Source organism: Schistocerca nitens, chromosome 11 (assembly GCF_023898315.1).
Source record: "Schistocerca nitens isolate TAMUIC-IGC-003100 chromosome 11, iqSchNite1.1, whole genome shotgun sequence".
Classification (NCBI taxonomy): Eukaryota; Metazoa; Arthropoda; class Insecta; order Orthoptera; family Acrididae; genus Schistocerca; species Schistocerca nitens.
In genome coordinates this window covers 153,669,168-153,684,519 of record NC_064624.1, presented here as the reverse complement: position 1 = coordinate 153,684,519, position 15,352 = coordinate 153,669,168, and the positions used below count along the sequence as shown (strand labels likewise).

Genomic DNA, 15,352 nt, shown 5'->3' with positions numbered 1-15,352 from the left:
CTAACACCACAATAAATCAAGAACATGTGACAATTTCCTAGTAGACAACAAACCTGTAATCATTAACTACTGGCATGCCAACATCACACTAACAATACGCTACCGAAATTTTGAAACAAATTAAATATTGGAAAGCAGCATCATATACATGACACCAATCCATTGCCAATATGTTGCACAGCCAAAAGTTACAACTTCATTTGGTCAAGAATCAAAACCAACTGCCAGTACCAAATTTTTCATCTGACAAGGAGCAGGACATGTAATCTGCGTGTTTACACACCACACTGCAGAGAGAAATTAATGAAACAATGGTAAAAAATACAAGAAGCTATTTACCAAGGAGCCTGGTTCAGCATATACTTCATTCTTCTCTTTTTTCAGCCAACTAGTTCCCTTGCAGTCCATGATTGCCCTCCTAAGCCACTGAAAAACAAGAAAGCAGAAGTGATATTGTTCACATAGTAACTATTCGACATAGTATTTTCTGGCTGCAGCAAATGAGTCATCGCATATGAAAAATTTAGAAATAGCTGAGGAACAAAGAACCTGATAAAAAAACTGATTTACAACTTGCTGGTTATGAGGACTCTGCAGCCTCACTGTCATTAATGGAAAACAAAATTCAATTTGAGAGAAAACAAAACCACACACAATGGATCGAAGCGTGTCAATCGATCCTGCAAATTCCTTAATACACAGAACAATTTAAGAGATTTATTATTATGTCCTCAGCAATGTATGCAAGGACAGAAAAGCATTATTTCTCAATCATACTGGCTGCAATTTCAATCAATCTATAAACACACATTTGCTCATGGTATTTAGAAAAGCACAACATGAAAATCCACCTATACAGACAGAACTTTCTTCTTTACAGTCCATTTAGTATGTATTTTTAACAACTGTTTCCTTATAGAGTCATTATATTTAACGTTATCAACCCAGTATAGAGCAACGCTGGAATCTTTACCCAGTCACTAAAACACACACTGCTGCCTCCGCATTGCACAGAAAAATAAGTGATTCTTGACTTAAGATTTAACACCGCACTATTTACTAAACTATGGACCACGTAGGCACATTGAAAATCCATGGAAAACAACACAATGAATTCTCTCTACAGCATTCTCTTTCATCCCAACATTAAAAATCTCTGAAACTATGTATTAACGTGTGCTAACAAATCTGATGTATCGGCGGTACAACTGTTTGCGCTACAACCCGGGCGAACTACAATCAGATTACAGTAAACTCTTACTGTTCCTAGTCGTTCCTTTACAAATATTGTTAGCGAACGTCGCATGCAAAACGCAAATCAATATAACGATATGAATGTAGAGGGTGTGTGAAATTCACGAGGGCCTTTTTTCGTCAATCAGAAAGTATTTCACATGGACCTTCACTTTCTCTAACTACCACAGCATACAGACACTTTTCCGGTAGCTACAGAAAACACAAACTTTCAGGCGGTTCTTTTGCTAAATCACGGGAAACATTTAGCAATTTTACCGGTCAGGACGAAAACAGCAAGCACAACACATACACACACGTCGATCTGGTCTTTTTCGTAATTGACGAACAGCACAGGTACGTAATGTGCACTAATATGTTTGTCTAGTCACTAGTCACCTCCCGCTCGCAATGCGGAAACACAAGCTCACTGAAAATAACAAGTGCTTTGTTCTGATACACATAACCTGAAATAATTGCTTATGAAATTCTAAGGCTATCTCAAACCATAACTAGAGGCGCCAAAGTTGATACAACAATTAATGCGCAACAAGCTTATGGATCTAATGTGCCCAATAAACGACACGAAACCAATATAATAATTATACGAACAATTATTATAGCATCATTACAAGGCATTAGCAAACTACTTCATTCGAGGCAGTTAGCTGTAATAATAACAAAAATTAAGTACTGACTTAGTACCAGACTCAATATGCGCCTTTTTTTATTTCCTTTCCCTCTCATCAAAGCACTTACATATTAGACGGACAATGCAACGCAATTCCCTACAAAAGCATCATACGAACTGCTAAACTCTACCGCCATCTGCTACTGTGGTCAAAGTTAGTAAATGCGGAAGAAAGAAACTATCACGGAAGTCGTTCTAACATTCTTGGAATCAAAGCTGCATATCTGCTAGGAAGAGAAATGAAAGTCGTTTGTTGGTTAATTTGGGGGAGGGGACCAAACAGTGAGGTCATCAGTTGCATTGCATTAAGGGAAGGTTGCTGAAGGAAGTCGGCCGTAACTTTTCAAAGGAACCGTCCTGGCATTTGCGTGAAGCGATTTAGGAAAGTCACTGAAAACCCTATCAGGAGGCCTGGACTCGGTTTTTAACCGTCGTCCACCGGAATGCGAATTCATTGTGCTACAACTGTGCCACCTCGCTCGGTCATTAAAGTCGTACGGGAAACTACATGTTTTTTATTAATTTTTTTAATAGTAGCTAGTATGGTTCCGAAATCTATTGTACAGTATTTATGGTCTTACAAATTTTTAAAAAAATTATTCACCCAATCGTCAATATAACAAAACTTCAACTAAAACAATATTGCGAAAAATACATGCCGGACTTACTAAATTTTAAAAATAATACTACTAACGAAAACAGAGACTCTCATGGCTTGAAGTGTAATGTGGAATGTATGATATATCAGCTTAATACTGTATTAGGAACCATCTACCAGACTTCAAACAAATTAAAATAAAACAATGCTTTATACAATTTTAGCATTCAGAGAATCCCTCGTTCCTAACTTCAGAGCATATCAACATGAACAAAAGTGCATGTCTGAGAGTTTTCTTAAGTTAATAGTGCTGTACGTGAAATAGTTCGTAGTAAATCATCGTTCAAGATTTAAGCCCAGTGCACATGTGCAACTAATATGACACCCCAGATGATGGAATAGTGGAGTGACCCCGCAGTTGCATGTGTAAACACAGTTTTCAGTTACACGACACAAATTAAGCAACATTTATCTTGCAACAAAAAGTTCAACTCCATTCTACTTTGTGACTCCACTTACCATTCCCACCACTGCATAGCGTCATTTGGCTGCGTCCTTTTGACTGAATTTCAAAGCACAATCGCTGTAATTTGGTTTCCATTTCGTAAATTGGTCTTGTGTGTGATGTGCGTTCTGGAGTGCCAAAAACGTTTAAAGACCTGTCGTTAGCAACATTATTACAGATCCTTGAACTGTATGGAACGACCTTTTTCTGGAAGTACAAAAACCATCACTAAAAATACAGAAGTTTAGACATCAAGGTTGCTTAAAATTATGGATGGTTGAGCCTGAAAATGTTGGCAGTGAGATTTCTGGGGAAAATTTAAGTGTATATCGAAAGAATAGGCTAATGAGAAATGGAGGTTGCGAATTTGTCGCAATAGACAAAAAACTGAAAGCCACCATGATGGCAGTTAAAGCTGCATATGAGAATGTTTCGCTTGAACGAAAGTTTCAATGTTCAAATGTGTGTGAAATCTTATGGGACTCAACTGCTAAGGTCATCAGTCCCTAAGCTTACACACTACTTAACCTAAATTATCCTAAGGACAAACACACACACCCATGCCCGAGCGAGGACTCGAACCTCCGCCAGGAACGAAAGTTTCCAAATCATACTGTACTCATTGGGGGAACTTTAGTAATCCAACAATTTACTGGGAAAATTACAGTTTTGTTAGTGATGGGTGTGGTAAGACACCCTGTAAAACATTACTAAATGCCTTCTCTGAAAACTATCTAGAACTGACAGTTAGGAACATCACTCATGATGACAATATTTTGTATCTAATGGCGACAAATAGACCTGACCTCTTTGAGGATGTCCACGTCAGTGAAGATGATATGGTTGGTGGCAACAGTGACTAACAGAGTACAAAGAATAACTGAAACGTATATATATATATATATATATATATATATATATATATATATATATATATATATATATATATATATATATATATATGGTGGGGGGGTCCAGTAAAGTAGATAAAAAAATCAGTAGTGTCATATCTCAATGAGGGACTGAAAGTTTAAGCACAGAGCAGCAGTACGTAGAGGAACTCTGGTTCAAGTTTAAAAGAATAGTTGAGCATGCACTGGATAGACAAGTACCCAGTAGAACAGTTCATAATAGAAGGCACTCTCTACAGTATACAGTTACTGTGAAGAAACTGCTAAAGGAACAGAGACTACTGCATAAAACAAAGCTTAGAGCTGTAGATAGAGAATTGCTGAATGAAACGCATTTGCCTGACAAGAGATCAATGTGTGAAGCTTTCAATGACTGCCGTAGCAGAACATTGTCAAACGTCCTGTCAGCTGCCCACATCGATGCTGTGACTCTGGAGTGGAGCTGTGAAGAAATAAACACAGCTGAACCGAGACCAGGCAGACCTCACGCACTGATGGGCAGGTATTGCCAGGCATTGATGTCGAATGATATTTCACAAACCCCAAAGCATTTCTGGTGGAATGTAAACAACTGAAACTGGGGGTAGCAGAGCAAAATCTGAAATGCTTAACTCTGTTTTCAGATTTTCCATTCCAAAGAAAAACCCAGGAGAAATGTCGCAATTTACTCCTCATAACACTGGAAAGATGAAGGAAATAAGTACTAGTGTCAGTGGTGCCGATAAACAACTGAAATCGTTATACCTGAATAAAGCTAGAGGGCCCAATGGAATCCCTACAGATTCTATACCGAATTTACGACTGAGTTAGCCCCACTTGTAACTAAAATCAGTTGCAGATGCCTCAAACAAAACGTGTTGCTTAGTAGTTGGAAGAAAGCACAGGTCATGCCCATCTATAAGAGGGTAATAGAAGTGATCCACAAAATTACAGTCTCCAGTATCCTTAACATTGATTTGTTGTAGAGACTTAGTACATATTCTGAGTCCAAACATGATGAGGTATCTCGAACAGAATTACCTCCTCCAGCAAGGATTCCGAAAATATCAGTCATGTGAACCCCAACTCATTCTTTTCTCACATGACATTCTAAAATCTTTGGATCAAGACAGTCAGGTAGTTGCAGTATTTATTGATTTTCGAAAAGTATCTGACTCAGTAACACACCTGTGGTTGTTATCAAAAGTACGTTCATATGGGGTATTAATTGAATTTTGCCACTGATTGAGGTATTTTTGGTAGGGAGGATGCAGCATGTTATTTTGGATGGAGAGTCGTCGTTACATGTAGTAATAACTTCAGATGTGCGCCAGGGAAGTGTGTTAGGACCTTGCTGTTCATAGACCTTGTAGACAATATAAACAGTAACATCAGACTTTTTGCAGATGATGCAGTTATCCATAATGAAGTACTGTCTGAAAGAAGCTGTGTAAATTTTCAGTCAGATCGTGATAAGATTTCAAAGGCATGTAATAACTGACGACTTGCTTTAAATGATAAGAAACATAAAACTGTGCACTTCAACACGAAAAAGCGTAGTATCCTATGACTATAATACCAATGAGTCACAGTTAGAATAGGCAAGCCATACAAATACCTGGGTGTAACACTTTGTAGGGATATGAGGTGGCTCAGTCGTTGGGAAAGCAGAGGGTAGACTCCAGTTTATTGGTAGAATACTGGGGAAGTGCAATCAGTCTACAAAGGAAATTGCTTACAAATCAGTCATGTGATTGGTTCTAGCATATTGTTCTAGTGTGTGGGATACGTACCAGATAGGACTAACAGTGGATATTGAAAGTATACAGAAATCGGCAGCATGAATGGTCACAGGTTTGTTTGATTTTTGTGAGAGTTTCACAGAGATGCTGAAGGAGCTGAACTGCAGAATTTGAAGATAGACATAAACTATCCTGAGAAATGTTACTAACAAAGTATCAAGAACCGAGTTTGAATGATGACTGCAAATATATTACAATCCCTTATGCATTGCTCACATAGGTATATGGAGGGCAAGATTAGAATAATTACAGCACATGCAGAGGTATTGAAACAGTCATGCTTCCCATATTCTATGGGAAGAAACGCTAATAACTGGTATTTGGACATACCCTGTTCCACTGACTTCAGGCTGGCTTACAGAGCATAGATGTAGACATAGGTACACGGGAAATTGTCTACAGTTGTCATTTATTTGTGCCAAAAGCTAAAATAAGAATTAATCACTGTGTCTAAATCAATGAACATAACAAATTGCTAAAATCTTAGAAGAGTGGCGTAGTGTGCTATCTGGTACATAGGTAGGTTCTGGTTGTGTGTAAGCATGTGTAATTACTGGAAGGCGATTTGTAGTTTCACTGCTGCTCACTGAATTCTACAAATGTTGAAAATCAACACAACATTGGCAAATGTATTCAGATCATTGTACTGGCGACATACATTTGAGCATCTATCCAGTGAATTTCAGAAAGGAAGTAAAGAAGGTTACTGATGGCAATATACTTTTATCTTGACTCTAGCTTTTAATACAGGAATATGGGTATTCAATGTTCAGTTATATTATGGTGCACTTGAACAAAGCATAACTCCAAAATTTATTATAGAGTAACATTAATGTTTGGTCATTTTTAACTGACATTGGGTGCAAGGCTGAAAAAATATTAGCTCTCAAATGTGTCTTCTGGTCATAGTAAACAGCATCCAACAGAACATGCCGGAATTTAAAAATTTGTATTTGGGGACATGATATAAATATTGGAGAGATGACAGGTAAATGCCAAATGTGAAATATCGAAGTGTCATTTGCACTTTCACTCGAACTTATAATGCACCTTTAATAAGAGTACCAGATTTTTAAATAGTATCCGATATGCAGCTCTACAACTATGCAACATTTTTTCTTGTTATTCAAAAGTGGTTCACAGATAACAATTTTATTATGATTGCTACGTCTGTAAACAGCAGACAGTATCTCATATAAGTACCCTAGAACTGTATTTTTGAGGACACTGTAGATGCACTATAACACTGACATGCCAGTATCTATCACCTGCAGTTTCAGGAAAACTGGGTTTGCATCCAAAATTTGTGTTCCTCATCTTAAAATGGAGCTTGATACATGATTCAATAAGTACTCTAAATTTGTTTTTGTAATTCAGAAATGATTTACAAAACAATTTTCATGTTTCCATGGTAATTCTATTAAAGGTGAATTTATAATTTCCATTTTATTCCTGTATGAAATCCGTTTTGGTATCCTTTGCATTTTCTTTCATGTGTAATTAATTCTTAACTCAATCAATTCGAATGCCACGCTGTGTACTACTACATAACACCTGCCTGAATAATTTCAGTTGACACTGATGCTATATAGTAAACTGTAACTATGCAGAAATTGCAGCACCCCGATTACTGTGTCATCACTCAAGTGAAGCAACTTTTAGCTACGTCATAAAAGATAAACTCGTTTTAATTATTTGGCACCTCTTTCCTTCACCCATACTAATTAGTATCAGAAGTAAATCGAGCAATTGCCATTAAAGTTTCAGTGCTTCTGAAGCTAGTATGCAGTACTGGTAGCTTTGATATTTATACGTGTGTATTAGGATAACATGCAGATTCAGTTTTACACCATATCAAAGATCTCTATAAAAAGTGTCGGTTTTAGTACTGTTTGTAGTGCTAGAGCCACAGGAAATGGTGTGTCTACCAGTCCAACTGGCACCCATAAAGACTGATTTCTAAAACTTATGTTGCAACTGTATAATTGTAAATAAGTTATATTATAGCCTACTTAAAGAAAGCATTAGTTAATTTTATGTGCATGTAGAAAAATATTCTACATATTCTTTGAAATGCAGAGAGATAGTTGTGAAAGTTTGATCACAATAATAATGTTACCGTACTTGAGCAAAAAAGAAAAAAGAAAAAGCGATGTGGAGCATGATTTAATTACTGGTGAGTACCAAGTAACTTTGACAACATCATGCATGTTTTTATTCTGAACAGCATGTGCCCTGACTGTGACTATATGGTGTGTATTTTAACAGGAATATAATATTAACTTTCTACATTTGGGGTTGCTAGCAACGAAACGTTTGGCACACTGCAGTTGTGGTCATGTCATTGTTAATTTATACTGTTGATGATGTTTCATTATATGATGCACAGTTAAGATTTCTGTCTGAGTAAGTATTATTGTATAGTTAATGGAAGGTGATTTCTGCAAATGGTGAAACTGAATACAGGACCGGCAGTTTATTCGGATTTTAGGGTTGGCAGCTTCTATGCTCTCAATCCTTCCCACTCCAATGGCCAGTGGCGCCCGACATTCCAAATATCGCTTTTTGTAGCTCTTACATGCGCCATTCTCGAACCTGACTGCTTCCCATTTAGGGAAGTCTGTGTTAACTCAGTGTCGAACTATAGCCATAATGTTGACAGAAAAGTTGTAATTACCATGTTGAAGTAAGTAGGTGTGAAATGGCTAGTTCTTCATATACATTCCTTTCTGAGGTAGAGACTGTAGAGCTTTTAAAAAAATCTTAAAGCGAAAACTAGAACAACAACGATTTCCATGACAATAGTCTTTATAATGATAGTGATTAATTTGTAAACAATTCGAGTAAAATGATAGCGGAAACAGACCACCCAGAAGAGATTAAAAAATATCACACAACGAAAAGTTTTGGATTGTATGCTTATGTAAATATTCTTGCATGAAAGTGCACTTCTCGTTTTAATATATATCCTAATTGTTGGTCAGTGACTTTATTGTTTCCACAAAGAGGCTGGTGCAATTCTCTGTGGCACGCTCGCCACCAGGTGGTGGCGATTTAAATATGAGTGTACACAGATGCCCTGTGTCTCCATTACAGAGTACAAATCATTAGACACTGACCTAGTGGATTTGAGGAAGGAAGGAAGGAGGTTTCTGGTGACAGTATAACTTCAGATTAAGTATAGTTTTTAATAAAGGAAATGAACAATATGAGAAAGTAAGTGTAGTTTTTAACAGTGCAAATGAATTGTATCAGAGTGTCTTTAAGTGCACCTGCACAAAGCATAATTCAAAAGTCGTTATAGAGTAACTTTAATATTGGCTGTTATTTAACTGATGTGGGGTGCAGGAGTGACTTGCAACCAAAGTGACGCCACTGCAAGTGGCATAACAGAAACTGTATGTAGTTTCATCTGTTGACAATTATAATTATTCTTCGATTGATTTAATTTTGCTTCAGGAAGCGATTAATAGCATTCAAAATACAATTACTTAATGTAAACCTTTTGTTAATAATTGTTACAAGTAATATACGTATTTACATTGAAAAGTCACATGGAACTGCGATCCTTGGGGAAAAGATAAGAAGACAAATGAAGCTTAAATGTCCTCTTTAAAAAAGTGCTAACAATGACAGAAAACGTTAGAATGTAGAAAGAAAATAATTGTGTTAAAGAAATGTGCAAAGTGCATTAGATGAATATTTAACTGTCCATTTCCACATTTTTACTACAAATTAGTTTAGAAATAAAAAAAATCCAGAAGGTAAAGTCACACTCAGTTTGTGCTTTGTTCCTCTCAGAGTCTGTGTGTTTTATTAACTTGAGCATCTACTGTAAGCTTTATACTGGTAGAAGAAAGTCTATGACAAAAGTTCATCAATCACTTTTTATTCTAATTTGATAATGTCAATTAAGAAGACTCCACTTTCAAAAGTTTCCTTTTATTGAAAAGGTACTACAGCCAGTTATCGATTTCTACATAAATACATCTCAAGCAGGTGTACAAAATTTTTGTTTTGTTTGTTCACAAAATTTGATTTCTGATGGCACCTTTGTGATACTCATCCCATATTTCCAGCAACCTGCTCATTATACATCTGTTCCCTAAGCTTAAACTGGCACATAACGTCTCTGAAGTTTTTTATAATGAGAAATGAGAATCAGAGATCTCTATGCACTTTAAAGAAATATTCTATAGGCCAGATTTCAATCTCAACTGTTTTTTATTGACCAGTTTCAACAGCTAAGTTTGTCATCTTCAGATCTTTAAAAACGTGTTTGGATCTACATCATGTTCCATTGTGCATTCATCACTCATGTGATATTCACATTTGAGTGGAGATCGGATTCCACATTCCACACAGGTTTGTCAAAAACTTCATTACAAATAGATTTGTTACAAGTAAAAACATACACAGCTAAAATGCACCTTGTGGAACTTTTCTACACAGCACTCTTTTGATGCTTGTCAGTTGTTAAAATTCATAATGCATAGCAAAAGTGCACACTTCTGCTACTATTTACATTTATGTAAAGAGTGAAGGACATGTTGTAGCCTTGTGACTCGAAATTCATAGTGCTGTTTAGCATCTCTGGCCGCTTGTGGTAAACATGTCACAATTAGTTCACTTGGTCTCTGCCACATGCCACTCAGGGCAACACGTCTTTCTCCACAAACGTACTGTAGAAAAATGAAAGAATAAAAATGTGTTAGGCTCTTCATATTAGCTCGAGCTGCTCAAAATATTTAGCAGTATCCAAAGGTAGTCTAGTTCTGAAGTACATCATTTACTGGTGTCATGCTGCTCATGACTAATAATTATGTGAAATTTTTCAGTGTCAGATACACACATCATCTGCTATGTATTTACTATCAGATAGGAATACAGAGAAATTTTTATCACTGTGTAACATACAAGCCAAATTCACTTTTTTAAAAATTGGTTTCTCGCATTCTTTCATGTCAGTCTCATGAAGAGTTCACTGCATTTCTCATCCTTCTAAAGAACTTTAAACCGAATTTTCTATTGATGCCATAATGTTATGTTCTCTATGCTTCTAAATCTGTCCAAGGCAGTTTCGCTGTATATTACCAATTACATTGTCAGCGACCATATTAGTCCTTCTTTTCAACTTCCAAATTAAGTGGCAATGGAAGCAGGAATGTGGTGATCTTTGACTTGACCCCATAAGAAGATATCATATGAAGCTAAGACAGGTGATTGTGGGGATCACTGGAGAAGAGGGTCACGATGTGCATTTCGACACTGAGGCAGTTTGATTTCGAGATAACCATAAATGTCTTCACGAAAGTAAGGTGGAGCATTTTGTAGTTGCAAAATGAACCCTTAACTTGCTTGCTGTGCTTCTGGCACATCTGCAGTGTGTGTAGGTACACGAAACCAGTCACAGTTTTCTCCAGGAATAAAATTTGTCTGTAAACTTTTGAAGCCGACATGGCACAAAAGACGTTAATGTTAGGTGAACTGCGAATTTCTTCTGTAATGTCGTGTGATTGATTCACCTTTCGAGACACACAAAATGTGGCTTCATCACTGAAAACCAACATTATCTTCCACTTGTAGTCGCTTGAAGTCGTCGCTTGTAGCTGGGATTGTTTTAAGCCCATATTACATGATGTACCTAATACGTAGTTCTAGGCCTATGCAGCAGAGCCCCAAGTGTACATGTTTGGAACTGCACATTGGTTAACGTCACTTCATTACATGATGCAGACAGAATAGTCCTGGTGTAACTCCAGGCATTCACACTAGATGGTAATTATGGGCAAATCTTGAGGTGGGCTGTCTGACTTCTTGTAAAGGTGTTCATTCAAATTAAAAATGTCTGAGAACTCGAAGTTTCTGTTTACTAAGTAATTGTTTCTAGTTCTTGTTATTATTATTTATTATGTAATTGATGTTCTCTTATGTAACTATCATGGAACTATATTATATCTGTTCTCAATTATGGGCTTAACTGTTTGTTTTAAGTTATGACTTATGGCATCACAAGAATACGTTTGTCTGAACTGTGCTGTTACAGCATTATGCACATGGAGGATGCAATTGGTTTTGGAACTACTGGACAGGCAGTGTTTGTCACTCTTAGGATTAGGGCAGTATAATGATGAGCACAAGCCAGATATTGTTAGGTTCAAACCAGGCTGGGAAAAAGGGAGGAAGGTGATGGCATGTATTCCCTACTGATGAAGGAACTGACGCAGATCTGCAGGAATTCTGGAACTTCGTGAGAATGGGGCGGCTTATTTCGACAAGTGGCTGTCAATGATACAGGAAGTAATTCACTCAACTGATACAGTAATTTCACCATTGTGACATAATTGCGTACACAAACAGTGATGCAATGACGTCAAATGCTTTTTATTCCAGTCTCTGATCACAATATCAATTCTTTAGACAAAGACTGGTTACCATCCGTAATGACCATTCTCAGATCTTTTTTACACCATGTCCTAAAGTGATAAGACCGTAATGCTGTCGTCAAAACATATAAACATATAAATATGAGTAGCCAGTTGCAATAATCACTATGTGGACGATGTGGCCTATTCTACACCTTATTTTAGATCCATGTGATGATGCAGTGCTGATTATATTTATATGTTTTGATGACGCCATTATGGCCTTATCACTTTAGGACATGGTGTAAAAAAGATCTGATGATGGTCATTACGGACTGAAACCAGTCATCGTCTAAAGAATTGATATTGTGATCAGAGACTGGAATAAAAAACATTTGATACAGTAATGTTAGAAACACTTTCATCTAGTCAGAAGTAAGACTTTAACCATTAAATCTTTTTTTCTCATTTTTTAATCGAGCACTCTCACCTACTCTTGCCAGTTTCTCCTTCCTGGCATGTTGAAATATAGCAAAAGATGAAATCATATCAAACGTGACCTTTCAGCAGTTATGCATGCTACATAGGAAAATACAAACTACTCAATAACTCGATTCAGCCGAGTTGACTGACGAATGAAACGACGAATAGCGTGCGGGCTGACTGGCGGGGACGGTGGGGGTGGCAATGCAGGGGGCCCCACAAATGAAGGGGGGCGCCCCCCCGCCCCCACCCCCACCTCCTACGTATCCGCCACTGCCTGCAATGCTACACGCAACCCTAAAAGTTTCATAACAATAAATAATTATTATGATTGATAAGATTCCATTTAATGCTTTTGTAATGGCAATTGCTTTGTTGGATTGGGTGAAAGATTGTTTGAGAAGTTCTGTCTATTGTGAATGATGAATCGAAAGGAAAGTTAACCTGATTTCGTGATTTCCAAAACGTGTACTAAGTCGCCTAGTAAGAAACCACAATCTACTAAAATTCTCTCAAAAAATCGAACACACTGTTTCACACTTCCTTACTTCTCTGACATGAAACCTGACAAAACCTTAACTGATTTCTGGTCGATTCAAAGAAAGTCCCTAGAAATATATCCTTTTTTCTTTGTCACTTACCGCTGGGGAATGAATAACGCTCAGGCATTGCTCTCTGGAAACTGCTGCTTCTGCCGTTGAAAGCCACTAAAAACGCGCGTCTAATTTACTGGGCTGTAGGCTAACTACAAGCAAACTCCGTGTGCAGTGAGTCCATTTAATATGTCTGCATTTAAAATTGTAATTGTGAAACTTTATCTAGTGTCTGTCAAAGATTGGGAAATGGAAGATAAGGTGGTGAATTACGTTAATGTTGATTCCTTTCAAAGATGTACTGGTAAATTTAGAAAAGTCACTTTACAAAATTACTCTTCATTTTAATCAAGAATTGCAAAGAAATATATTAAGCCCGTCTTAGATTGCAACAGGTTGCACTATATGAGTTAATCTTTCCTAAATTGTCACTGATGTTACCTCATTAAGAAGAGGAGGAATGTACTGTGTTGTATACTAAATCCGTTATAATGGTGCGTGGGCAGAAGCTCACGTCCAGTTAAAGCAAAGAAAATAATTAACTTATTATGAAGTCTTCATCAAATCAATCAAAAGACCTTCCTACAACGCAAAAAAAAATTCAGAACCCATACTATAAAATGAACGGCCTCACACACGATGCGGACTGACTGTTTCTGCGACTGGCATCCGTGAGGAGCAGCAGATGCAGAGATGTTACTGCAGACACGCAGTGTAACAGATGACGTTGCACGCCGTCTGAGAAAGATAGCAGGCGCGACTGCCGTCTTTTTATCCCAGTTATGACGGAAGATGATAGTGAATAAATTTCAACGCCCCTTTCAGCCTATACAGCTAACATGTCTAAACAGCGATGGTGCCTACTGCCTACTTTCTACTAGTGTCACAACCCAACAAGCACCATAAATGAGCGGGTCATTCCATTCACAAACAGGCTGGAATCTTGGCTAAGCGAGTGGAGGAAACCACCCAACCCCATAAAAATACAGTTAAAATTGCTCTGACACAGACACCTTATTACACTGAAGAGCTAAAGAAACAGTTACACGTACCTAATACTGTGTAGGGCCCCTGCGAGCAAGCAGAAGTGTCACAACATGACATGACCTGGACTTGGCAAATTTATGAAGTAGAGCTGGGGGAAATTGAAACCATGAATCCTGCAGGGCTGTCCATAAATCCGTAAGAGTACGATGGTGTGAAGATCTCTTCTGAACAGCACGTTGCAAGGCATCCCTGATATGATCAGTAATGTTCATGTCTGGGGAGTTTGGTGGCCAGCGGAGGTTTTTAAACTCATAATAGTGTTCCTGGAGAGACTTTGTAGTAATTCTGAACGTGTAGAGTGTAGCATTATCCTGGTGGAATTGCCCACGTTCGTCGGAATGCTCAGTGGCCGTAAATGGATGCTTATGTAAGTCTCAACTGCCAGAGTCGTATCTAGAAGTATGAGGGGTCCCATGTCACTCCAACTTCACACGCTGCACACCATTACAGGGTGTCCACTAACTTGAACAGTCCGATGCTGACATGCAAGGTCCATTGATTCACGAGGTTGTCTCCATACCTGTACATGTCGATCTGCTCGATGCAATTTGAAACGAGACACTGACCAGGCAACATGTTCCCAGTCATCAACGGCCCAATGTCGGTGTTGAGGCGCCCATCCGAGGCGTAAAGCTTTGTGTTGTGCAGTCGTCAAGTGTGCACGAGTGGACGTTTGGCTCCGAAAGCGCCTATCGATGATGTTTCGTTGAATGGTTCGCATGCTAACACTTGTTGATGACCCAGCATTGAATTCTGCACCAATCCCGTTCCTGCATGATCGTTTTCCGGCCGCAGGAGATTCGATGTTTTACCGGATTCGTGATAATCACGGTACACTCATGAAATAGTCGTACGGGAAAGTCCCCACTGCACTGCTACCTCAGAAATGCTGTGTCCCATGGATCTGGCGCCGACTACAACACCACGTTCAAACTCACCAAAATCTTGATATCGTGTCAATGTAACAACAGTAACCGATCTACAACTGCACCAGACACTTATCTTATATATGCATTGCCCACCGCAGTGGTATATTGTGCCTGTGTACATATCTCTGTATTTGATTACGCATGCCTATAGCAGTTGCTTTGGCGCTTCAGTGTCATTTGCAAGCACAGAAACAGACAAGCTAAATATTCACCTCT

The 15,352-nt window shown here is 38.0% G+C and overlaps 2 protein-coding genes across 5 annotated transcripts in view; both read right to left on the bottom strand.

The window, feature by feature from the left end:
* Positions 1 to 2,073, bottom strand: part of LOC126213373 (zinc finger protein OZF-like) — a 190,951-nt gene extending 188,878 nt beyond the window's left edge. For all 4 annotated transcript variants that reach the window (XR_007541153.1, XM_049941079.1, XM_049941078.1 and 1 more), the window contains exons 1-2: positions 1,993 to 2,073; positions 340 to 426 (exon numbers count right to left, since the gene is read on the bottom strand). Coding sequence is in view for 3 of the 4 variants with exons in the window: in XM_049941079.1 (XP_049797036.1) it covers positions 340 to 408 (69 nt within the window). In the remaining variant the exon portion in view is untranslated. The remainder of the gene's footprint in view (positions 1 to 339; positions 427 to 1,992) is intronic.
* Positions 1 to 15,352, bottom strand: part of LOC126213370 (zinc finger protein ZFP2-like) — a 224,982-nt gene that overhangs the window by 56,151 nt on the left and 153,479 nt on the right. The gene's annotated exons all lie outside the window — the stretch shown is intronic.